The sequence below is a fragment of the Anguilla rostrata genome, chromosome 9, assembly GCF_018555375.3.
Source record: "Anguilla rostrata isolate EN2019 chromosome 9, ASM1855537v3, whole genome shotgun sequence".
Classification (NCBI taxonomy): domain Eukaryota; kingdom Metazoa; phylum Chordata; class Actinopteri; order Anguilliformes; family Anguillidae; genus Anguilla; species Anguilla rostrata.
Genome location: NC_057941.1, coordinates 26,559,960 through 26,586,488, shown reverse-complemented (window position 1 = coordinate 26,586,488; position 26,529 = coordinate 26,559,960). Strand labels below are relative to the sequence as shown.

At 49.3% G+C, this 26,529-nt stretch overlaps 1 protein-coding gene across 3 annotated transcripts in view; it reads right to left on the bottom strand.

Annotated features, from left to right (window-relative positions):
* smg6 (SMG6 nonsense mediated mRNA decay factor) overlaps positions 1-26,324 on the bottom strand; it is a 118,212-nt gene extending 91,888 nt beyond the window's left edge. For 2 of the 3 annotated variants that reach the window (XM_064351403.1, XM_064351404.1), the window contains exons 1-8: positions 26,165-26,324; positions 22,333-24,874; positions 21,774-21,966; positions 19,306-19,416; positions 19,092-19,198; positions 17,910-17,988; positions 15,238-15,348; positions 8,302-8,508 (exon numbers count right to left, since the gene is read on the bottom strand). In XM_064351403.1, coding sequence (XP_064207473.1) covers positions 8,302-8,508; positions 15,238-15,348; positions 17,910-17,988; positions 19,092-19,198; positions 19,306-19,416; positions 21,774-21,966; positions 22,333-24,874; positions 26,165-26,255 — 3,441 coding nt within the window. In that variant the 5' untranslated portion in view covers positions 26,256-26,324. Of the gene's footprint in view, positions 1-8,301; positions 8,509-15,237; positions 15,349-17,909; positions 17,989-19,091; positions 19,199-19,305; positions 19,417-21,773; positions 21,967-22,332; positions 24,875-25,580; positions 25,887-26,164 lie in introns of those variants that run through there. The other variant, XM_064351405.1, reaches the window with a different exon arrangement.
* Between the last annotated feature and the right edge of the window lie 205 nt (positions 26,325-26,529).

The following is a 26,529-nucleotide window of genomic DNA, read 5'->3' as shown; positions in this document are numbered from 1 at the left end:
GTTGTATGGGTGGGGGTGACAGCGCGTGTGCGCGTTCGGGGTCGTGTGCTGGAGCAGTAGATCCTCTCATACCGTCCCAAAACTGTCCCACTCCCCCACACACCTGGCCTTCCCATCTCTCCATCCCTGTGAGAGAGGAGCACAGTCCTCCCCAGGAGAGCGGGCCCACAGACTGACTCCAGCAGAGCTCCAGGTCCGTCCCGCCCTCTCCCAGCATAGCCCGGCCCAGTCCTGCCCTGGCCCGGCCCAGCACAGCCCAGCACAGCCCAGTCCTGCCCTGGCCCAGCCCAGCAGAGCCCAGTCCTGCCCTGGCCCGGCCCAGCCCAGCACAGCCCAGCAGAGCCCAGCAGAGCCCAGTCCTGCCCTGGCCCGGCCCAGCCCAGCCCAGCAGAGCCCAGCAGAGCCCAGTCCTGCCCTGGCCCGGCCCAGCACAGCCCAGTCCTGCCCTGGCCCAGCCCAGCACAGCCCAGCAGAGCCCAGCAGAGCCCAGTCCTGCCCTGGCCCGGCCCAGCACAGCCCAGTCCTGCCCTGGCCCAGCCCAGCAGAGCCCAGCAGAGCCAGTCCTGCCCTGGCCGGCCCAGCACAGCCCAGTCCTGCCCTGGCCCAGCCCAGCACAGCCCAGCAGAGCCCAGTCCTGCCCTGGCCCGGCCCAGCACAGCCCAGTCCTGCCCTGGCCCAGCCCAGCACAGCCCAGCAAGCCCAGTCCTGCCCTGGCCCAGCCCAGCACAGCCCAGCAGAGCCCAACAGAGCCCAGTCCTGCCCTGGCCCGGCCCAGCAGAGCCCAGTCCTGCCCTGGCCTGGCCCAGCCCAGCACAGCCCAGCACAGCCCAGCAAGCCCAGTCCTGCCCTGGCCCAGCCCAGCACAGCCCAGCAGAGCCCAACAGAGCCCAGTCCTGCCCTGGCCCGGCCCAGCAGAGCCCAGTCCTGCCCTGGCCTGGCCCGGCCCAGCACAGCCCAGCACAGCACAGTCCTGCCCTGGCCCGGCCCATAGCCACAGCAGTGGTGCGGAGGCAGGGAACAATCCCACAAGACTGCTGCAGTCACAGCCCAGAGTGCCACACCGCCGCTGAGTCACTCCCCTTCATCATCTGCAGTCTGAGCTCACCACATCCAGACACGAAACACACACGCACGCACACGCACACACGCGCACACACACACACAGCAATCAATGGACCCTCTTGGAAAATATTGATGAACGTATTTCTGGCAGGCTGATACACTTAAATTTGTAATAAGATGCAATAATAAAATTAACAAAAAATGAAATACACTTAGGTGCTACACTACATTTCCAAAAGTATGTGGACACCTGAACATCACACCCACATGTAATAATTGAGCATCTCATCCATAAAACCATGGCCATTAGTATGGAGCTGGTCCCCCTTTGCTGCTGTAACAGCCTCCATTCCTCTGGGAAGGCTTGCCATCAGATTTTGGAACACGGCTGCAGGGATTCACTTCCATTCAACCACAAGAGCATAAGTGAGGTCGGGCACTGATGTTGAGTGTAAGGCCTGGCACTGATGTTGAGTGTAAGGCCTGGCACTGATGTTGGGCGATAAGGCTTGGCTCGCAGTCAGCATTCCAATTCATTCCAAAGGAGCTTGATGGGGTAGAGGTCAGGGCTCTGTGCAGGCCATGCAAATTCTTCCCTGCCTAACTCAGAAAACCATGGACCGCGCTTTGTGCACGGGGGCACTGTCCTGCTGAAACAGGGAAGGTCCTTCAACAAACTATTGCCACAAAGTTGGAAGCGCACGATTCTCTAGAATGTCACTATGCTGTCGAATTAAGATTTGCCTTCACTGGAACTAAGGGGCCGAGACCAAACCATAAAAAACAGCCCCAGACCATTATTGCTCCTCCATCAAACTTCAGAGTTGGCGCCATTCGGGCCAGCACAGTTGGCACTATGCATTCCGCCAGACCATCAGACTGCCAGATAGCCCGATTCATCACTCCAGCCAACGCATTTCCACTGCTCCAGAGCCCAATGGCGGTGTGCTTTACATCAGTCCAGCTGACGCTTGGCATTGTGCACGGTGATCTTAGGCCTGTGTACGGCTGCTCAGCCACAGAAACCCAATTCACGAAGCTCTCGACAAGCGGTTCTTGTGCCAATGTTGTTTCCAGAGGTGGTCTGGAACTCCGTAGTGGGTGCTGCACCCGAGGACTGATGACTTTTACGCACTACACGTTTCAACACTAGGCGGTCCCATTCCGTGGGCTTGCATGACCTACCGCTTCGCGACTGAGCTGTTGTTGCTCCTATACGTTTCCACTTCACAACAACAGCACTTACAGTTGACGGGGGCAGCTCTAGCAGGGCAGAATTTTGATGAACTGGAAAGGTGGCAACGTATGACAGTGAGCTTTTCAGTACGACCCATTCTACAACGGCTATATGCTTGATTATATGCACCCGTTAGCAATGGGTGTGGCTGAAATACCCAAAACCACTCATTAAAAGGGGTGTCCACATACTTTTGGAAATGCATGTATATAACAATGGATGATTGTACTGATTAGTCATAGTCAAACAGTGCAACTGTATTACTATACTGTGTACTGCACATCACAAAAAAGAACAGCAATGTGCAACAAAAAAAGAACCCATTCAGAAAATTGGTTCTGTATTCTTTTTGTGAACGCTTTTCCCACAAATCTCGCCCTCGTCTTTTCACCGAATAAGACGAGGGAAAACAAGCTGCGTTGGACACGAGGGAGGGCGATTATTACGACACATCCACAATCCAACATCCAGAGCCGGCTTGCTTAAAAAAAGGTTTTTTTTTAAAAAAGCGTTGCAAACGTGGCGGCCTCCGGCGGAACATGTGACGCTCTAAAGGGCGCTGGAAGTTTTGTCGTCGTTCACGCCGAGGCCGCCTGCCCGCCCGCTCGCTGCGCTCTGCTCTTTCACCCGCCGTTCCCCGCGCTGTGACTCAGAGGACAGTCACCGCCAACACGGCAGCGCTCACATCACAGCGCCGACGCGGCAGAGAGAAAGACCCGCGCCCGCCCAACCGCCCTCAGCGCTCGTTAAGCACCCGCCCGGCCCGGCCCGCTCAGACCCGTCTCCCCCCGGGTCGGGCGTGACCCTGCCGCATGCCGCGCGTAATGAGGGCCGGACCGCGGTCCCCCACAAAGCAACGGGTTTCACTTTCATGACGCTCGTGAGTCAATCGCACTTCCGTCACTTGTGTTCAACTAACTCAGACGAGCGGCCTTTCCAACGTTTAAAAAAACCATTTCCTGCCTTTCGTTAAAAAAAAAAAAAATTTATCAGGGCTCCAGGGGTCAAACGCCCGCGACTGAACGCGCTGACGAACGAACAAACGCTTGAACGCGCTGACGAACGAACGCTTGAGCGCGCTGAGGAACGAACGCTTGAACGCGCTGACAAACGAACGCTTGAACGCGTTGACGAACGAACGCTTGAACGCGCTGACGAACGAACGAACGCGCTGACGAACGAACGCTTGAACGCGCTGACGAACGAACGAACGCGCTGACGAACGAACGCTTGAACGCGCTGACGAACGAACGCTTGAACGCGCTGACGAACGAACGTGAAGCGCTGACGAACGACGACGCTTGAACGCGCTGACGAACGAACGAACGCGCTGACGAACGAACGCTGAACGCGCTGACAAACGAACGCTGAACGCTTGACGAACGAACGCTTGAACGCGCTGACGAACGAAGCTGAACGCGCTGGACGAACGAACGCTGAACGCCGCTGACGAACGAACAACGCGCTGGACGAATCTAACGGCTGAACGCTGACGAACAACGCTGAACGCGCATGACAGAACGCAACGCTTGAACGCGTGACGAGACCTTGGACGCTTGAACGCGGCTGACGAACGAACGATAACGCGCTGACGACAACGCTTGAACGCCTGACGAAAACGAACGCCTGATAACGGACGCTGAACGCTGATACGAACGCTTGAACGCGCTGACGAACGAACGGACGCTTGAACGCGCTGACGAACGAACGAACGCGCTGACGAACGAACGAACGCTTGAACGCGCTGACGAACGAACGAACGCTTGAACGCGCTGACGAACGAACGAACGCTTGAATGCACAAGCGCATCAGAGAGCGTGCGCACAAAACCCGTGAGACCCAGGTCAAACAGTCCTTTAAAAATGCGCACATCCAGAAAAGGGCTGAAATGCGCAGCCGTGTTGCTCGTTTCAGGGTCGTAGCGAACGCCTCACATTCGCCAAATTCACGACCGGAGGGCGGCTCGCCGGGGGTCGGAGGGCGTGGCAGTTAGCGACAGTCGCTGCACCGCGGAGGATTGCTACGACAACCGAGGAGCCGGGAGCTGGCCCGACTGCTGCCCCGGCCACAGGATCACACCCTCAACACCGGAGGCAGCACTCATCTCTGAGGATAAAGTGATTTATGATATACTGCGAGCGTCTGCCTTATACTGTTATTGTGGCTAATGTAGAAGGTATGTATGGCACTCTATGCGATTGGGAAATGGAGCACATTATAAAAAATATTTTTTAAAAACCCAACACACTCCTTGGTATGCCGCCACAAAATCAGAGGTTTCAGGATTTAATGGAGCAGATTTTTTATTTTATTTTTTATAGAGTCTCACATGTGAAAGTTCAACGAGGATAGCGATCCTCGCAGCCCACTCGGGCACAGAGAATTTTCAACATGCTCGTAGTGAGATAAGGCTGGTCCAGGACGTCCTAGCGCTCCCGTTTCTGTTGAATCCATGCGGAGATGGGGGTGGGGGTTTGTTGTACTGTGTTAAGCACTTTGTGTTACATTTAACTTGTATGAAGTGCTATACAGATAAAGTCTGATTGATTGATTGATTGATTGATTCTCAAACGCTTTGCTCTCCATAGGAAAAACACCTCAGCTATCCAGGATGTGAACAACCATCAAAAAAAAATAATTCTAATTTAAAAGTCTTACAGGATGATAGATTAATAAAACACAAAAAAGCTCGTGTGAAATAAACTAGCATGGATTGCGCAACAGAATCCAATCATGCACCTACGATTCAAGGAATCAGGTACATAAAGGCTGAAAACAAACGAAACAGAAAAATAGCAGATAAATGAAGTTAAACGCACATAAATAACCAGCGCACAAAATCAATGCTGCCGCGGCTGTCAGTTTCTTTTGTGCTTTTGCCGGACGGCTCTACCTGCCTCAGGCTAATTGACAAAAAAATGTACCAAAAGCCACTGCCAGCGTGGAGAAAGAGAAGCGCAGACAGGAGTGGGATGGAGCGGGAAGCCATTCTCCGAGCCCACACAGCAGGGCAGGTCGCACGTAAACCAGCGGACAAACAATGACATCATCTGATGATGTCAGCACTTAGGGGGGTGGGTGGGTGGAGTCACTTTCTGTTGATGGGGAGACTGGTCTAGCAGCTCTGCTCAGTAAGGCCCATTCAGCCAAGCACAGATCATCAGAGGGGAAAAAAAAGATGCCCCCTCCCCCGCCACCCCCCCAGGGAAATGAACTCCATTGGCTTCCCATCAAGCTAAAGTGGTGCGCTCCTGTGACGGGCACCTCTCTTAAGCAACCGTCTCCCCCATTTCCTCCTGAAAAGCAGCGGACCAGGAGAGCTCCCGTTTCCAGGAACGAGAGGGACACACATGCTGGTGAGCACACGGAGCTTTTTCACAGAATTCTTCTACATCATTTCCTGGCTTCTGCTGTAACGGTAACCCTCGTCATCACAGTTAGCGACCAGAAACAATTCTACAGTGGGGCAAGGCCTCCGCTTGAGTTTCTTTGCTTACATATTAAGCAATGGCTGCCCGCATACTTAAGAAATATAAACTTTCTCACAATAACATCATTTATCTTGTTAAACAAGGCTGGGGTTTCTAACTTTTTTAAAGGGAAATAATTAGGGTTGTTCCTTCTATAGCTGTCCCTGTGTGTGTGTAGGTGTGTGTGTGTGTGTGTGTATGTGACGGTGCGTGTCGAGTGTGTGTAGGTGCATGTGTGTGTGTATGTGACGGTGCGTGTCGAGTGTGTGTAGGTGTGTGTGTGTGTGTATATACATCTGTACACAGTGGAATTAGGACACACTTGACACACTAAAAGCTCTGCCGGAGCAGGTACGTGACAGGCGGAAGGTGCACTGGGTATCAGGGGGTTCTGATCTGAGGCCACCGCAGAGCAGATCTGCACGCAACCTAAAAAAAGAGTCCAGCAGCATCTCAAACTGCCACACCTCTCAAAACGTCAAAATGAACGGGGGGCGGGTGCACGAGCTGCCAAGCGCTGCGGCGCTGGAGAACTTTAAGTACGCTAATGGCCGTTAGCAAAAATCTAAAAAAAAAATCTAACTTCAGCAGTACCCAGCTGAAGCATTTGTACAGGAGAGCATGTGACACTGGTGAAATGAAAACAAGAGTCAGACAGGAGAAGTGCTTCTTCTTCTTTGCTTCTTCTCTCAAGAAGAGCAGACCACAGCAGCCAGCGTCTTAAGGTCCTGACCTTGTAGTCTACTGAACAAATGGTGTCAAAAGGGGAAAGAAATTTGCGCGACTCGTGAGAGCGCGTGTGGCTTCCCCTTTGGTCCCCGTGCGCAGTGGGTAGAGACAAGGCCAAGTGCTTTATGAGCTGGGCCCCACAGAACTGACCACATTCCCACTGTCGGTCTGATGGGGACGTGACTGCAGCCATGCAGCAGGGCCCACATGGCACACACACACGCGCACACACACACACACACACACACAGAGTCCTGTACTGCTATCTTTATCAGGACTTCCCATTGACTACATTCATTCCGTAACCCTAACCCCAAGCACTACATGCCTAACCTTAACCCTAACCTTAACCTAATTGTAACCCTAACCCTAAGTCCTAACCCTAATACAGCCTCTTGACCTTGTGGGGACCAGCAAAAGGTCCCCACAAAGATAAATTTCTTTCTATCCTTATGAGGACATTTGGTTCCTACAAAGATAGTATTACAAGTTCACACGTTACATACACACACACACACACTACATACAGACATACATACATACACACACACACACAAACACACACGTTACATATACACACGCACGTCTCACACACATTACATACACACACGTTACATACAGTATACACATACACACACGTTACATATATACACACACACACACACACACGTTACATATACACATACACATAGACAAACACAAAAACATACACACACAAATACACACACACACACCCAGCTCACAATGCTGCCTGCTGTACATGCACACTCTCCTCTCCTGCATCACGCCAGGCTCAGCCGCAGAGAACAGAGAAATGATAACGATGATGCTGACGGTGATAATGACCAAGAACACCCACAGCTGCTGCTCCATTCCTAAGGCTGTCCTTGTTTTCTTCAAAAACCAGGCGGCGGCCTTATTACCATAAAGCTGAGGTCCTGGGCTGCCCTCTACAAACCAACCCACAGCGTGTGCGGTGAGAAGAGAGGATAAGTGTCACTAATGTCTCTCTTTCTCTCTCTTTCATTTCTGCTTCACAGGTTCACAGGCCAGGATCACTGGAATCGTAGGTATATCACGCTATCACCCGCCAATGAAACAACAGACAATCATGACCTCACCTCACTGGTCAAAACAGAGAAGAGCTCCACAAGTCTCAAGAGTACAGGCCTTCAGGCGATTGGTGGATATCTCTTCCCACATAACTACTTGCGCAGTGATCCGGGCAGTGCGGCCAGACAGTATTCGCCCATCACTGTTGCCTGTGTGTTCATTACTAACACACTCCATGGCTGGTGGAGCCCCTCTCTTATTGACCAGTTGGGTTAGGTGACTGGCTGCTGGGGACCGTGTGAGTACCGAGCAGCCCCACAGGGGACCGCACACCTGGCTCTGCCGTTACCCGGGGATGGCAGGGTTTCACTGAGCCGGGATGACAGACTCTCAGTGTGCACCGCTGCCCCCTGCTGTGCGGGAGGCCGCCCAGACGGCTCGCCCACTGAGCTGCACGCGAGGGGTCTTCCCCCGACTCCCGTCTGTGTGAGCGCTGAGGCACACTGGGGGCGGGTGGGTGACACGCGCTTGTCTGAGCGCTACCGAGACTGCAGTGAGCGCTGCAGCAGGAGGACAAAGGGCCGATTTTTGTTTGTTTGTTTTAAAGCAGGTCACCCAACCTGATTTCATTGCCCATTTCTCAGCAATGGGAAGTGCTCCTCAAACACACAACGCAGTAAGTACGCAGTTAGTGCGCCGGGCGACCAAACCTAAGCGGGTGATTGGCTGGGAGGGGTGTCCATTACTCACGTCGCTGGCGCTGAGAGCCCCCAGCTCTCCGTCCTGCTCCGAGTCCCGCCCCGACTCGCTCCCGGTGCGGGACGCGTTCCCTGTGGGTCCGCTGGGGCGTATCCAGATCTCCACCCGCGCCGCCTCCTCCCCGCGCCCCGTGCCGCTCCTGGGGCCCCGGGAACCGCCCTCCGAGTCCCGCTGCTGACGGCGGTCCAGCTGCTCAACCTGGAACACAAACAGGCCCGAGAGGGCGGGGTCTCAGGGCTCTCTTCCACCAGCAAGTGCGCCTTAGCTTTGGGGTTCAGCTTCAATTACACACAAAATAAACAGGCCCGTTCTGTCTAAAACACTGTCTGCGTGGTACTCTCCTTCCCCAATTTCCTACTCCTCAGACCATTTCCCCTTTCTCATTCAGAAAGCACCCCCTATTACTAGCATAGCTAAAGCTTGTTGCCTTGTTACCCATGTGAAAATCCTGTGTTCCTCTCAGCTGATCAGCGATGGTGCTGGCCTACCAACCTTCAGTGCCACTGGGATGGCCGTGAGCAAAGCCAAGCATGCTCCTCTCTGACCTAATGAGGTCAGCAGTATCCGGCTGCGGTGTTGAACATTCTCTCCTGTCGTCTGCTGCCGAGAGCGCAAAAGCTCTCTTTATGCCCGATGACGAAACGCCACCACTGCAAGCACATCAGCTATCGGCAGAGTAATCTTTCAGAAATTAGACTTCCAACTCATTTGAACTCTGTTGTTTCACTCGTAAACTTTGTATGATGTGATTATACTACAAATGCTCAAAAAAGTGTATTTACAGACACACATCAGAAGAAGTCTGTCCACATGTCCCATACATATGGCACATACACATATTACACTGCTGTAACTCTAGAGGAAGTGTGCATGAATAGCAAAACAGCCATTCTCAGGCCTCACACAGTGTCCTCAGCTGCACTGGGGAATCACCTGGTCCCTCTAGCCAGGTCTATGCCACCGCTGGTCTGATTGAAGACTTTGATTATCTATGGCAGAGGTGGGTAATAACGTTTTACAAGTGCCCCACAAATACTTAAGCAGGCTGACTCAGAAGGACTACAAACACCCCCCACACACACACACTAAGCACATATACCCATCCACTTTTAGCTGTGAATATACATAGCCAGGCATATTTCTTGCTAGCAATTTAGCAAACGTTACCTGCGGCCAGTATGATGTGCTAAGTTAAGTTAACCAACTTCAACCTCCAGGTCACTAACAAATGCCCGCAGGCATACTATGAATACATGCAGCAAAAACAAATGCTTACGTAGACTCTAGTTAGATTCACTGTGGTCAGATTAAGACAAAAATAGAATGTTAGATACCACTACAACCTTGCAATGCACTGACCTACAATATCATTACGCAACTTTCCATGGGAAATACTTGTTTTGCACCTCGCTATCCAATGATTGCTTGTGGCAGCTGTAAGGGTTGAGTGCTCACTAATTTGATGGAGACGAATGCAAGGTGAGACAGTCAATGTAGCTTTAGCTAGCGTCTTCTGGAAAATACACACATTTGACCTGGCAATAAAATTGTGCCAATTGAACACTTGCGTAACTTGCACTTGAGTAGTTTTTTGAACAGATACTTTCTCAGAAGTCATTTTTAGGAGGTATTCTTTTAATTTTGCTTTGATTTTGTTTTACATCAAAGTAACAATAGTTGTACTTGAGTACAATTTTTGAGTGCTCTACCCACCTCTGCTTGCAGGGAAAACTTTCTGTAATATAATTTTTTAAAAATGTTCTTAGTACTGCAACATTTACTGTAGCAGGTAGAGGTCAATTCATGTGGATTATTTTTAAACCAAGAATCAAGAATCAGAACGCAATCACTAAAATGTGAGATGGGTGGAGTGTTGCATTCTGGACAGCTCAAGTACTGACTTTAATTGCAGGAAACATATAAGAACACAGTACAGTGCAAAGCTGTCTCTTCAGCTCAAATAAGATGGCTGTTTCTGCAAACTGCATTGTAAGCCCAGTGCTGCCCACCTGACACTTTACAGCAACAGGCTCCGTATTAGTCATCATCCATCAAGCGATGAATCTATCAGGCAGTGCCTCTAAACATGGCAAATCCCTCCATTACTAGTAAGCTACCTTCTAAGTATTCTTTTTCAAATTTGTATGCAAGTACGGAATTTGAAGCAACGTGCATGTTAATCAGATTATCAAACATAGATAAATCTACTAGCTGACTATCAAAATAACCAGCATGCACAACTTGACAGAATGTTTGTTCTAACCATGATAAGCCAGTCTTGGTAAGCCAGCCAGCAAAGCCATTCACTGTAACAATGGGTGCAGTTTAAGAATAGTGATGACTAAGATCATCTTTTTTTAAAGGAACATGACCCACAGGAATTTAAGTCTGCGTTACAACCAATGTCCTCAGAGGCACTGGGTTTAGTACAATCACCTGACTAATCATACAATTAGTGGATAATTTGGACCTTCATGAAGTAATTAATTTCCTAACACACGGAGAGGAAAGAAAGTAAACATACAGCAAGTTCCATAGTGTTTGTGACAAAGACATAATTTCTCTTGATTTGGCTTTGCACTGTACAATTTTAGATACTGTACAATTTCTGGGCACCATAAGGTTTGGGACATATTAATGTTATATAGCTGAAAGTAGTCATGTTTCGTACTATGTCGCATATCCTTTGCATGCATGACTGCTTGAAGTCTGGGACCCCCAGACATCACCACGTGCTGAATATGACCCATTTGTCCCAAACTGCCCTGAAATGGGGGGACAATGAATAAAAAGGGCTGTAATTTATAGTGTGGACCCAAAATGTATAAAATGCCTTTTAATCAAAGCTGAGAATCTGCACTTTAACTGCATGTGAATTATTCGCTAACAAATCTAAAACTGTGGCATACAGAGCCAAAAAAAATAAACGCCTTTCTCCAAAACATTATGGAGCTCACTGTCGATACAATGACCAGCGTACGAAAATAAACATGGATGGAATGACCAGTACCCACCTGCACGTACACAGATTCGACATATTCTGCAGTTCGCAATTGTTCCATATAACTGCACAAAGCAACAATAGATCAATATTTACAATACAAACAACCTAAAGCCTTATTGTGCCGAGACCAAAACCCCTGCAGAACAGCTGAGGCAGACGTACGTGCTGTGGGCTACTGGTGCACACACAGAAACTACAGAGGAGCGGCTCCAGTCAGCTGACGACATGTCCGTGGTCACAGAAGACTTACGAGAGCACTGACAATTACGTTTAGCATGTCTTCACTGTTTTTCAAGGAAAAGACACTTAATTACAGGACAGTAGCCCTTGCTGTTGTAAACCATTGTTTTGTTGCAGATGGGATGAAGAAATGCCAGGTGAATTTCAACGATGCGACTGCACTCATCAGAAACAACGCAGGTTGCTTGTTAAAAGAAGGAAACCCTCAAAGGCTTGATGTCAAATGCAGGCCGTTCAACCTGCAGTGGCCACACTGTGGCACTGACTAGTGGCTCATGGCCAAGCGACTGCTCCAAAGCGGAGTAACTCGAGCGACTCCTTACAAGGGTTTTAAAGCACAGGCCAAGCAGAAACACTGCACATCCCTTAGGAGGAACGCAGTAAGGGAGCACGGTCAGACCGACCAACACAACTCCCGCCCGAGCCGCGCAAAGCAAGATGGCCGACATTCTGCCGTGTCACACCAGGACTTCTCAGGACTTCAATTTCCATCCCAAAATTTGCAGACACGGAGATGGACAACTCACAAAATACTGCCACACTGGCAGGGCTCAGGGAATTTGCTGCAGGCGAGACAAGGGTTTAAGGGCAGAGCATCAGCACCTTCAGGGTAGCGGCAAAGCATATCTGACAGCATATCACAACCACACTGCACTCCAAAAAGAAACCACATTTCTTTCAACCTGCAAACAAATTTCGGTTTCTGGCCCCAAGCAACTCTGTCAAGACTCGATTCCAGAATTTTACAAATTTACTGCTCTTGTCCATTTGTAATTCATCAGTTAGATTATTTTTAGAAGACAACAGCCAATATGACACAAAGATTGAAATTAGAATATGGCATGGATAACATTGCAGTGCACCAGCCAATAGTAATACGCTACATTATGTTGACATAACATAACATAAGACTGCACTTTAATCATAAGTTATATTAATTGTTTTATTTCAGAACTAATGAGGAAAAACAAAACAAATTGTCCCGCTATCAGAGGTGTAAAGCACAGGGGTCAGAATGTAAAAGACCTCCCATGTGTTTCTTGATCACTCAAAGACTCCGTAACTCTTACTTTGCGGAATGTGAATATGTATCCGTTTCACTGGATATGTGGCCCTGGGCTCACAAGCAAAAGGGGTGTGGCCAGTCCCACAGTACATTCAGGGGATTTGATTACATCAGTATATTTGGCTTCAGTTAGATAATATAAATAAGTACAATCTTGAAACATATAGTAAACATTATATAGTTGTAAAGCTGGAAATTATTAATAACTGAAATGCTGATATTAACCTACGTTTTCTTAATAAATAAAATAATAAAATAAGTGCCATGGGGTAGACTAGCATCTTACAGCAAATTCATTGTGGAATGGAGAAGGATATTCCCCCACTTTGGAACTGGTGCCTTGATTTGTAATGTGCGTACCTAAATAAAAGCGAGCGAAGATACTTTTCAGGCCATCAGCGTAGTTACACTCTCAGGGTCCAGGCCAGTCTTACAGACAGCATCAGTCGCCCTGGGAACTGAACACATGTGGACGCTACGCTAGTATCTCAGCGCTCTGCCAGTGGGAATAACTGTGGGACGCGTCCCTGTCCTCTCCCCGCACCGCGGCCGACCTCTGACCTCCGGGCGACCTCGTCCTGACCTCTGGCTGATCCCCTCTTCCGCAGCTGTTTCCTGAGTGGATACGTCGCTGGGAGGCTTCGCAGCATGCTCTTCCCTCACTTCCAGCCAGCCGACGCTGGTCTTAATCAGAACCTTTCGTAATCCTCAATCGACTTGTTCCATTTTCTTGTCCGTCTATGATTAAGGCTTACAATAAACAGGGAGTGGGCCGGACATTTATTTCGACAGACGGCGGTACTGACTAAACGTTTTCGCTCGGAATGCATTCGTTCAAGGTGTCTTATGAGGACACGCGAAGCACTCCAAGCTCCACAGCTGGGCTATTCAACAGGCGGGCTCTGGGGCCAAATACAGCCCAGTGCAGACACAGCCTTGGCCCCTTTGATCATTGAGAAAAATACATTACTCCCACGCATGAAAATGTTTGACTTAATTCCAGGTAAGCTTCTGTAGTGCGTCAGCATACCTCATAATAATTACAGAATATTAATCGGAAGTTTGTTAATATTTAAGACGACATCCAGTTTGTTTACGCACAGTACATCTTGCTCATGGTTTGCTTCTACTTGGCCCCTTCGCATGGTTTTTTAAAAAAGTGATCTGTCCCCCATGACGGCAACCGTTGAAAGGCCCTGCTCTACACCAACGGAAAGTTTGAGTTTTAGTCTGGTTCCTGAATTAAGCAACACCGTTAGCCCGCTAGGGCTCTTTCAGCACGGAGTCGAGCGTGTCACGAAGAAGGCGTAGCAGAACAGAACGGCAGGAACGGTAGCGTAGCGTCACGTTTGCAGTGCTGATCTGGCACGCCACAAAACCACCAGCGTTCAGCAGGGGGACACGTGAGAGAAGAGGGCCATCAGACAATAAGACACAGCAAAGGGGAAAAGGAAAGAGCGTCTACAACTGCCACGTGCTGACAATGGACTGCACCAGAATCACAAGTCTGGTGACATACGCATATTGTGCTTGATTGTGTATACTTGTTTTACATATAAAGTTACATACACAATTACATATAAACTAGTTTTACATAAACATATCATATGTTTTACAAAAATAAAAAGACGTCCATCTTCCAATGTTAACACATTATTCAGCTGCATAACGTCACAACAGCCTGATAGATTATGCTAAGCCTTAAGGGCCGTAGTCCCACAAAAATCTCTTAAAAGAAGTGAATAAACTGTATAATCTGTTTCCATGACGACAGAACTTCAGCGTTAAGCTTTGCGTTACGAAACGGCCCAGCTGTGTTCAGTTAGCTAGGTGTGGCAGCGAGAGCAGTGGGACTAGGGGGTTTATCTGACTGAATGGACGTAGCATCTCAAACAAACCAAATAAGTGTGTGGATTTGTTCCAGTGGCACATTTGTTTACCATTTTTCTCCTCTCCATTTCATTTCAATTGTTAGCCTCCTTTTCTCGGTTCTCTCAAAACAGCGAATATAAACAAAGACGTGATGAACAAAACGATGCTTTGTTGAATCAGCTGGCAACTTGACTGGACTTACTAAGTGATTCTGAAGAATATGGCACATTAAAACACATCCCTGTTGGTGCACTGAAACGCCAGGCAATGGTAGTGTGTGGCAATGAAAACAAGGGCTCCAGGAACATGGAAGGTTTTACTCGATGACTAAATGCTGATAGAACAACTTCCACAGAAATACTCCCCAGGAACAACCATTAAGAACAAACCACTACAGACATACTGCACCTAGACGGCCATGGCAGTCTGTATGTCCATTTGGCTTTTGGGGAATTGGATCACAAATAAATTGATATTAATATATATATATATATATATACAATATATAAAGATCATGTTTCCATCATACACTTACATGATTTAAAATTTTCTTAAATATTTAATGTGTAATATGAAGGGAAATTCAGTTGCCCCCAATTTACTGTAGAGCCCAAACTTAGGGCAAGCATTACCCTTAAAGGTTACAGTTAGCACAGGCCTACCTCATGCCTTCCGTACCAAACGGATGGACAGAATAACTGCGCATGACCACATCCACAGAGTCCCCACCCCCTGCTGCTCTGACCTTGCGTTTGGTCTCCTCGAAAAGGCTCATCAGGCTCTCCTTGGCAGTCAGTATGGGGTTACTGGCTGCCAGGCTGCGCATGTAGTAGTACACAGCATCCAGCTTCCGTTTCTGCGGGAGAACCAGAGAATCAGAGAGAGAGAGAGAGACAGAGGGAGCGAAGGGGGGAGAGAGGGACAGAGGGAGGGAACAGGGGAGTGAGAGAGAGAGAGAGAGAGTGAGGGAAGGGGAGAGAGAGAGAGAGTGAGAGAGAAAGAGAGGGAGGGAAGAGGAGAGAGTAATGGTTAGCAACAGAATTTAAAAAAATAAAACAAAAGCAAAAAAAAATAATTCATAATAAACAGACAATTCCCAGCTGTGTAGAATTAGGAGGAGAAGTACTTTTGGGAGAGGGACACACAGCACCTCTCCCTGCCCACTATGTCATGGTGTGTCAATGGTGCGGGACAACATATAGCAGCCCACTCAAAGAGCGCAACAGTTACATTGTTTTGGTTATTTTTTCCAGAGCTTTCTGTCCTGAAATAGTCATCACTTACAGGTCCTATAGAAAATACATATGTTTATCACTAATGCCGTTAATATTTTGCTCACTGCAGATTTACATGTTATGTGAATATTTGCTTTGGCATAACTACACCTAGAATATTTGTGATTGTGCCAAATACAACATATTTGAATTTGAAGCTAAGTGTAGGGGGAAGAAGGAGACAGACAGACAGACTTTAGATTTAGAGGAATTAGAGGGAATAATGGGGGGGGGGGGAAGGACAGAAAGCGAGGGAGCGGATGAAGGTGGAGGGATGAGTAATCGGTCCAGCGTCTGTGCCGTGTGACCCGGTGCATGCCCAGCTCAGCGGCATGCTGGGACGTGCTCGCAGGGGCGTTCGATAACATCCACGCCAAAAAGGACACTTTGTTTTCTCTCAAAACACACACGATAGGGTCTGCAGTGCTTCTACAAAACTAACGTCTCGTTTTCTCTTCTCCTTGGCTACACTGACACCTAATGGTAAATCGGGCAAAATGCAGTGGTTTCATAGTTGGATCCATGTGACAAAATAAAATTCACATTAATTCCTACAGGTGGGGGCGGGGATGGGGGATGGGGGATGGGGGATGGGGGTGGGGGTGGGGGTGAGGACTCCTGAAATGACGCCGAAGAGTCCTAATCCCCGGCGATCGAAAAGCAATTTAAAATCACGCGGGCAGAGCTTCAAGATATCACAATGGCCCGGGCTCGGCCGAAGCCCTGACCAAAAAGCACTCATCACAAAGCGCATGCTCCCGTCCTGGCCTCGCCGAGAAAGCCTGGAGGTCTGAGGGACGGGCTGTGTAAAGGCACATCGATCACGCCGCTGGGTGTTCGGCACATGCTACGCGGCTGCTCCGCCACGCGGCTCGGCCGATTCTCATTCAAACACAGAAAACAGCATCGCGCTCACTGTTTTAACGGGAATACAGACAGACAGATAAAAAAAGGCTAGTGGGCACACACTGTGTTTCACACAATACAGCCGCCAGAGCCTTATTTGGACATTTTTCTGCAAAATCGAGCAGCGGGGGGGTCGATGCTTATACGTGCCAGATAAACAGGAAGGGGATTTAAGTGAGTCAGCAGATGGTCCGTGACAACAAAGTCAAACGCCGTACCAACTTTCCTGCCTTCGGGACGCCGGCAACTATATAAGCTAACACAAGGACATAAGAGTAAGAGGGTCTGATCACAACATAAGGCCACTCTTCCCAGCTATGGGATAATTTCATCCACAGTATGTCCAGCACTCTGTCAAACCTGGTCTAGAACATTCCACGGCACACACTACCGCTTCAAATCCCAGTAATAAATAAACTAATCAGGCTCTGGCGTTAAAAACGCTAGTGTAAGTGTAAAATTGACCCTCCAATTGCACCTAGTGGCCTCTGCGGACAGAGCCCGGCTTAAAGCAGCTTTTGTAATCCGCTGGATTAATCCCTTTTATAAATGTAAAGACCTCAATCAAATCCTCTGTGTCTCTCTTTACTGAGAACAGAAAGATGTTTGTTTATATCCATTCCAGGCCCTGTCATCTCTTTCCTGTGTAAAAAAGGCGTACAAATGGATAAATGCACTGCCGATGATATTTCCAATCCAGTACATAATATGGCATGGATCCTGAGCCCCGGCCAAAGACTCAGACTAAAGAAACCAGGTGACGTGAGGTGAGGTGAGGGTGAGGGTGAAGCAGCAGCTTCAATGGATGGACTAAGTGCTGACTAACAGCAAAAACCAGCAGACCCCGTGGCTCTCCAGGACCAGGGTTAGGGACCTCTGCAACACGCCCATCATAAGGCCAAACATGAACACCCATCTCGAACCAAGTAGGTGATGGATACAATTAAGTTTCAGTTAAAAGAGAAAGTGAACAAACAAAAAGAGAGGAGAGAGGAAAGGAGAGAGGAATCCCTTCTGGGAAAAAGAAAAAATAAGCTTGAACATTTTTAGGAATAATCAACAAAAAAAGTGCAATAAAATTTTAGGAATAATCAACAAGTGACAGCATCAGAGATTGACAGCTTTTGCCTCTTCCAATTTCCTGGCCAGCCAAGATGTCTGACCTTGAATTTAACTCATAAGTCCCACTCACCCTGCCATACCACAGGTTCCCGACAGGGGGCGCTGACAGACTCACCGTGTACACCGCCAGCAGAGCCAGCTGGTTGTAGGGTCGGCCATTCTTGGGCGCTATTTGCTGTGCTTTCAGGTACCAGCTGCAGGGAGAGAGAGAGACACGCGCGGGGACACGAGAGATGAGTCAAAAGGATGAGTCATCACTAACGTGAGATACATGAAAATGAGCGCCAGGGCTACGAGGAGGAGAACCGCCATTAGCGCTCACGCTCCTCATCCTCAGCGCGGATAGCGAGTTTACCTACCGCGTGTCATCCCTCACCCGGTAGAATACTGCCGAATGACCGTGATAACTGAGAGAGCAGAGAACGGGATTCAGCGGGAGAAAGCCTCCGCCTCAGACCGCAGACCTCATTTTCAAGTGTCATTTTCATTTTAAATGGCCCTACTCAGGCCAAATCATTGTTTACAAGCGAAATGCGCTCGCTGCAAAGGATGAAATTAGGGGTGTGCTGAAAAGCCTAATCTTGCTGCTGTTCGCATTCAGGAGTCGCCCCGCAATCACGACTGCAGACGGTCAGAGCGAGCGGCCTGCTCCTGGGTGCGCTGCCAACGGTAATCCACAGTAATAAAAGGCCATTAGGAGGCACTCCGGGACAAGAGTCAGCCTCGTGTGGCTCTCCCAAGGCGCTGAGGTCGTGCTAAAGGGTGCTGAAAGAGAACGAGTGAATCGAGCCGGCAGCGTTCCAGATCCACAGGTAAATACAAATACATTTCAACTGGCCGGATTTAATAGCTTATTCAGTTTGCAATTTTCCAGTTCAAATTGCCAAAGCAGCCAAGCCAGGAAGCTCACTGGGTCTGGTGCTCAGTCACTGAAGATCAGGTGAGGTATTTGAATGCAGCCACTTTCAGTATCTCCGACAGCACAATTGTAGAAGGAGAAGAAGCATACCGCTCACTGATGACAACTGGTAGACTCAGAGTTCCTGGCACAAGGCTGAAAGGAACTAATGCAGCAGAACTGAAATTAAACTCCCCCTACCCTGGGCAGAACAAAGTCAATCCATCGCGCCGCTCTCAAACGATGCTCGCAGCCAGGGCTGGAACGTGTGATCTTTATGCAAGGAGACCTTGTCTGCACTTTAACCAGCAGAGTATTTGGCAGCTCATGAACCCAGTGAATCTTTCAACGCCTGCGAATAGAATCATTTGCATAAGGTGAGCGGGCGAGTGAACTCACCTGCGAGCCTTGCCGTAGTTGGCGGAGTCGCTGGCCTGCTCGCGGTACCTGGCGATGTCGCCCTGACAGATCATACACCTCTGAGCGCTGATCAGGGCGTACTTCACCTGCATGGGTACACAGCACACAAGGCTACGTTATCTCCACGAGACGCCCATGGGTGTAAATGCCCATTCCGTGTACTTTGGGGAGGTCTGGAGCGTGACGCGCGTACCGTCTTGCGTAATGGGCGTGCGCGTATGGCCAGGCCGTCCATGTAGTCCTCCAGCTTGAAATGGAACACGGTCTGCAGTTTCTGCAGCAGTGCGTCAAAGAACACAGCCCCCTAGGAAACAGAGTTTGAACGAAGATAGTTCCTCATTTAAAACCGTTAGCACAGGAATGAACTTAACAGTCACACAGATAATTTGGTAAATTAATGATTATTTCAAATGGACAGATACACTATTTGAAATAACGTGATCCTTATATCTTAATATTTGCAGCTTATGATCATTTCCAATGCTTGTCCCTAGAGGGGCGTTTGGTAAAAATTACATAAAATATACTACAAACAGTACCTGAAAGACAACGGAGTATCATTAGATTTGTTTTTGAAGGCCAGGGAGCGTTGGAAATGTGCAATTATCAAATAAACAGTATTAGGTAACACCAATAGCCTTTAAACTAGAGCCCGACAATATATCGGTGTGGCCGATATATCGGCCATTATTTGACTTTTTTGACGACATCGGGATCGGCAGTTATGCAGCCGATGTGTCCCAATTTTTAAATAAATATAATAAACAAAAAAAAACATTGATTATTTATCTGTACTTCTCTGTTCGAACGTTGTAATTGCTATTTACTAGAATTATCCAGTAGAGGGAGCTCTAATACAAGTGTGAACTGCAGCAGCTGATGCGCTACTTCTGTAATAAGACGTTTGTCACTCGTGCCTCATCCAATATTCTCCACTGTAAGACTTGTCTGCACAGATTCGATTGCCGCAATAAAGGTATGTATATTTAGTGAAAGTTTTTAATTAAATGCGTTTATACGACCGAGCTAACTTATTTGGTTCACTTTAGCAAGCTAGCTGGCTAGCAAGCCTTTATGAAGCGGCAGTGAGCACATAAGCCGCGTAGGATCTACATTTCCAGAGGACATCGCTGTATTCTAAAATAAATAACCAGCCAAAATAAAATGGTGATTGAATGCATCACACATTTGTTTTTTATCTGAGATAATGATATTAGCTACTATATGATGCTGTGTCAATAGCCAACGCGTTATTGCAAGCGAGTGTGTCATCTAGTCACGCGTCATCGTAGCAAGCTAACCAGACTGTAAAAACGCCGATAAAACACTTCTAACCTGGATCATTTTAAGCCATGTTGTCTAGCTTTGTCGTGATAACATGAGAGAAGGATTGCTGTTGGAGAAGTGAATCAACTAACAGTTAGCGCGGGTAACCTGCATGAAAGCGCATTGTAGTTTTTTTCACGTATTTCATCCAGTCAATTTAATTTAATCTAACGTTACGCTTTATTCACTCATTAGCTCCGCTAGATAATGTCTTACTCTCTGAGATCATGTAATAGAAATAAAATAAGAAAATATAATTCATTTAACTTACTGAGAATATATAATAAGAAATAATGAGGCTGTGTCAATAGCTGATGCGTTATTGCGAGGGAGTGTGTCATCTAGTCACGCGTCAGAGCGCATTGTAGTTATTTTCACCACCGAATTCTTATGGACAGGGAAGCTCGCTAGATAGTCTTACTCTTTGAGATCATGTAGTAGGAATAAAATAAGAAAATGTAATTAATTTACTGAGAATAGATACTAAGAAATAATAACAAATTAATAACAACAATAATAATAATATTCATAAAAATACATGTTTGAAACTGGAAAACTGATTTTTTTAAATTAATTTTTTATAGATGGCTGGAAAAGAAAGGAGTAAAAGCAAGGTGTGGAGTTATTTTGATTTCACACACTTAAAGATGGTGTTAATATATATATTTAATTTAATATCATCTTTTACATTTTTTATCTAAAAAGTTATTTGTGTGTTTATTTTTATTTGTTTGCTTATAAGTTAAATGTTCTTAAATATAGGAACTTTAATAAAAGTTCCTCAAATCAATTTGAAAATGTTGCATTTTTTGACAAAATATTGGTCAAAACATCAGTAATCGGTGGGCTAGGACTCTCCAAAATCGGGATTGGCATCGGACCCAAAAATCTGCCATCGGTCGGGCTCTACTTTAAACGCTCATTTTAAACACCCCTGAATGCGGCAATAACCAAAATTGCACTTTAAAAGCAAATTTAGACAAAATACTAAGAAAAGGTCGTTTAAAGCACATTGACTGATTCACGCTCAAAAGTGACTGACTTTGGATAGCAAATCAACTGAAGCTCAAATTTCCTAGTTACAGTAGGTATACATATAGTTTACCTTTTTTAAACAACCAACATCATTAATACCTGAGTTGCAAGTTGCTCAACAAATTACAAAACATTACACAAACTCCTCGGACACCGAACAAAGTAAAGAGAAAGGGAACAAGCTCAAGGCGTTGGGGTCTTTTTCTCTCTCTGCTCCACTGCAGACCGAGCGCTCAGCCTGAACTCCGGCGTGGGAGGGCTGGACTGGAGCCCACGCTAACGGCAGTGACGCGGCTCTACCTCATCCAGCAGCGTGAGCAGCATGTTCCTGATCCTGGGGGCGGTGTCCGCCGCCGGGTCCTTCAGAAGCTGCCGGAAGCGCTCGATCACCTGGTAGAACACGTTCTTCCACAGAGCCTGGTCCAGATTCTGCGAGTCCGAGAACTCGATGTCCGTCAGAATGACTCGCTCGTACAGAGACAGGAGCTCAGCCCTGCAGCCGGGCGGACAGACAGACGGACGGAGGTAAATGGTGACAGGCTAACACGTTTAAAACAGGGTGGCGCATTACTCAAAAACAACCATATTATGCATACATAAAAGGCAGTAATAAATATGAATGAAATATGTTTCACACATACGTACAGTGAAATACAAAGTATTACGCGACATGGTTGGAGAAATGGCATTTTCCATTAAAGCATTCCTCTGTGTGTTTGCGCACAACTTTTCATGTTTATGTGCACGAGAGTGTTTCTGTGTGTGTACATGTTTGAGTGAGTTACTGTGTGTAAATTTGCTAGTGTATGTGTGTGCAAATGAGCATGTGTCAATCAGAGGCCTGGCTGGCTCCTCCCACCTGAGATGAGTCATCCTGTCCAGTCCCTCCGGGCTCAGCCTATCACGGGACAGCAGGTTGCTGAGCTGCAGCTCCTGACTGTCAGCCACACGGAGCAGCTTGACCAGCTCGCTCCGGGCCTGCACCTCCATCTCCTCTGGGGTCAGCGGGCTCGTGGCCGGGGGGTAGCCCTGGGAGCCGGGAGCCTGGCCAAACCCAGCATAGTAGGAGGCTGTGGCCGGGCCAGGGTAGATGCCATTGGTGCTGGGTATCTGGTAGGGGAGGTGGTACGGGTACGGGTAGCGACTAGAGGCATTAGACGCCATTGGGTAGCAATACGGGTTGTCCGAATTTTGAAACTTGTAGAAGGCCATGGCCGCTGCGTTCATGGCAACAGCTTGCTGGGAACCGGGGAAGTTTTGGAAGGGGTCCCCCTGGCGGACGGGAGGACTCCCTGCGGCTTCGTCGTCAGTGTCCAGGAAGTGCAGCTGGCCGTAGCCTCCCTGCTGCAGGTGCGGCGACTGCTGGAACTGCTGGCCGCGCGTCAGGGCCGGCTTCTGGTCGGGGTTGTTTGGGTCCCACAGCCTCCTGAGGGCTCCCCCACGACCTCCCCTGGCCCTGCCCTGACCGACCCCGCCCCTGGCTCCGCCCACCAGCAGCCTGGGCCCGGGCTCCGGGGACGCGGTGATGTTAGTGTGGGCGGGCAGTATGAGGATGCCCCGCCCCCGGCCCCTAGGCCCCGCCTCCGCTCTCCGGTGCGGGTCGTCTGAGGACTCGTGGGAGGCGGCCGAAGGCTTGTCGAAGGACACCCTCAGGATCCCGCCGACCGCGTTCTTCGGGCCGGGGCCTCCTCTGTGAGCGCGGCCCTCTCTGGGCCTCCTGTCGGGGCTCCAGTCCTCCTCCCCGAACCGGTCCCTCTCGCTGGCGGCCCTCCTCCTGCCCCCCTGCCGGCCCGTCTCGCACTCCTCCAGAGAGTCTGTGGAGGAGAAGTCTCTCACCGCTCTCCTGTTTTGCTGGGGTTGGGGTCCTCTCCCCCAGTCCTCTCTGCGTTCCCCTCTGTCCTTCCCCGACGACCCGGGCCAGGAACCCACGCCCTTTCCCCCTGGACCCCGGTCCGCGGGGCCGTCCATGCTGGTGCCGCTGCTGGCCGAGCTGGTGCTGTAGGTCCGCGGCCGCCGTTTGTCCGACTTGGAGTAGCGTTTGGAGGCCAGGCTGGCCTTACTGCCGAGCTGGGGCCTGCCTCTCGCCTCCTGGGCCTGCTCTGTCTCCCCTGGCCTGTTTCTCACCCTGTATCTGTCCCCGTCCCTTTCTTTGGGCCGGTCTCTGTCCCCATCCCTTTCTTTGGGTCGGTCTCTGTCCTTGGGTGTCTCTCGTTCCCTCTCTCTGTCTCTGATCCCTCCTGCGTCCCTCGCTCTCTCTCTGTCCCTCTCTCGCTCGTCCTCCTGTTCCGCCGTCTCCCTCTCCCCCGCGGCCCTGGCCCTCTCCCCTCCTCCGCTCCTCCTCTTTGGCTCCCGGTCCGCCTCCCTCTCTCCTCCCCGGTTCTTCCGACCTCCCCTGCCCTTTCTCTCTGCCTTTTCGGCGTTTTCCTCCCCCCCTTGTGCCCCCCCTCCCCCTGCTCTGTTTCTCTTTCCCTCCATCCCCGCTTTCCTCCTCCTGCCCCCTGCCTCCTCGCCCCCTCCTCCTCCTCTCTTCCCCTCAGCCTCTCCCCCTGCCGGAGCACTGATGCTCAGCCTCTCCACCCTGCCGGAGAGGTTTTCAGCAGCAGTGCTGGACTCCTGTGCAGCGGGCGCATCACAGGGTTCCCTCTTTCCTTTCCCCTGCTCCGCTTTCTGCCCCGGCTTCTTTGCCTCCGCCTCTTTCCCGTCCTTTACCCTTGTTCTGTCCTCCCTCTGTTTTCCCCCGCCAGGATCCTCCCTCTCACCATCATCCTTAAAGGCTTGGCTGACCTTTTTCGGCTCCTCTTTGCCGGAAGCCGTGTCTCTGGCGCCCTGCTGCTGATGCTGCGACCGCCTGCCTCCCGGCTGGTATATCTCGCGGTCGGGCTTGCGAACCCGCCGCGCCGGTTTAGGAGACTGGGACACGCCGACGCTGGCGTTGGCGATGGGGTCAGGGCAGTCCTGCTGCTGGCCGCTCGAGCCCGAGGAGTCGTTCCGCGCGCGGTGAAGGGAATCGTGCCGGCCGCCGAGGTCCGCACCGGCTTTCGGGGCTCTGGGATTCGCGGAACCGCCGCAGCCTCCGCCGGAAAGCTGGCCGCGGTCAGCGCCGAGGCCCTTGGGAACGGCGGCCAGACAGTTTCCTCGGCTGGCGTCCTGGCAACAGTCGGCGTCTCGGACCCCGGTGTCGGCGCTTCCCTGTTGCGCCTTGGCGTCAGCCTCCATTTTAGCGTCCGAGGCTGGTGGGGAGTCTCCCGCCGTCTCGGGCTGGTCCGGCTTCTGGGGGGCCTGCTTGGCGGCCTCCCCGCCGTCTCTCTGCCGGTGGGTGTGCCCCGGGGTCGGCTGGTAGCGCTGCAGGTCCGGCCGCTTCCCCTCACGCTGCCTCTGGCTCCGCCTCTCGTCTCGCCCGTCTGAAAGGGGGGATGGAGAGCAGAGGAACAGAAGGGGGAAATATGACAAATGGAGGAAAGTTACAATCACAATCACTGAGATCAGCATTAGCACTTAAACACAAGGAGAAGAAACATACCAAAACTTTACCATGTGAATTAAGGACAAAACTAAGTCTCAAACAACCTCAGTCTACCCCTTAATTTACAAAGCTAGTACAACAACATACACTGGGATTAGAAAAACACTGATGACATACAGCAAAATGAAAATGCCCGTTCACAACTTGTTCACTTAAAACAGATAACGACCGTTCGTGACGTCACTGAACATAGCAGCCTGATAGTCCTTAACAATAGCATTAAAACGGTAAGATTGAAAATGAACAGCTAAACATCTGAATAAGAGTACGTTTAACGTTGATTTCCTGCAATTAAGTGCAACTACATCGAATCATTGATCAAGCTATGCAAGTCATTACTGCAACAGTTACCTTATAACATGGCTAACGCTAGCCGTTTACTAACAAACATTAACGTACTGTTACCTAACAGGTTTCACACGCGCAAGCTACGGTAAAGTAGTCTAAAAAATAGAAAACGTGATGCTAGCTTTTTGGCTAATTAGTTTAGTTACTGTAGCTAAACCCATTAGTAAACCCATTAGTTACTGTAGCTAGCCAACTAATTTACTAACTCTCCTAACTAGTCGATGCAAGTTACTAACTTTGTTCAGTGTGCAGACGATAGCCACCTGCTGCCACAACTGCTAATGTCAACTACTTGACAACACGTAGGTATATGAAAATTATAACTAATTAACGGACCTAGAAAGCGAAAGATAGTCAAACGCTCGACAAAGTATATAATGCATGGCTAGTATACGCTAGCTAAACACTTTTATCAGCTAACTTAGGTGAAAACTGGCATTCCTACACCCGACTAACGCTAACGCTACGTTAGCTGGTAAGCTAATCTAGGTTGGTGCATTGCTATTTTTTAAAACACGAATTTGGCGCCTCGTCCATTTTGGCCTGTCAGATAACTTGACAGACAAACTGGGGATGCTTTAGCGGTTATGAGACCACAGCAGGGACTGTGAGAGCCGTTTTATTAGAGGTGTGAACTAGGGGGTGCAAGCACGCTGTCATGCTGCGGAGAGGTGGGGACAAGGAGATGGATCGAGGGGGTTCAAAACAAACGCGGGGGAACTCCATTTCGGACTTTGTTTGTGAATACTCTGGCAGCATTTGCGCGTAACCCTGTCGCTGATCCCCTAGGGCTCTCCGGGCACACTAGGGGAACTCTCACCTCTCAAGCTCTCTTCGTGGTTGATCAAGTTCGACGCTCCAGCTCGTAGCTCCGCAGCTGAAATCCGCACTCTATCTAGTTCATCCGCCATCTTCGTCTACATCAATACAAACACATGGTAGCCCAGCAGGGTCAAACATCACGCGCTCGTCGAGAACGCGTTTAGAAAAACAGCAGGCAGAAACTTTCGGGCCTGTTGCTTGTCATTCTGGTTGCAAAAAGGATGAGTCAAACTGAGTGAATGTTTGCAAACTTTACTACGCACTGCATAAACATCCTAGCTGTAGAAGTGTATGCCTTACAGATTTGTAGAGTACGCACGGCAAACGTTCTCTACATTGTGTTCCTTAAGTACAGGTTAACTG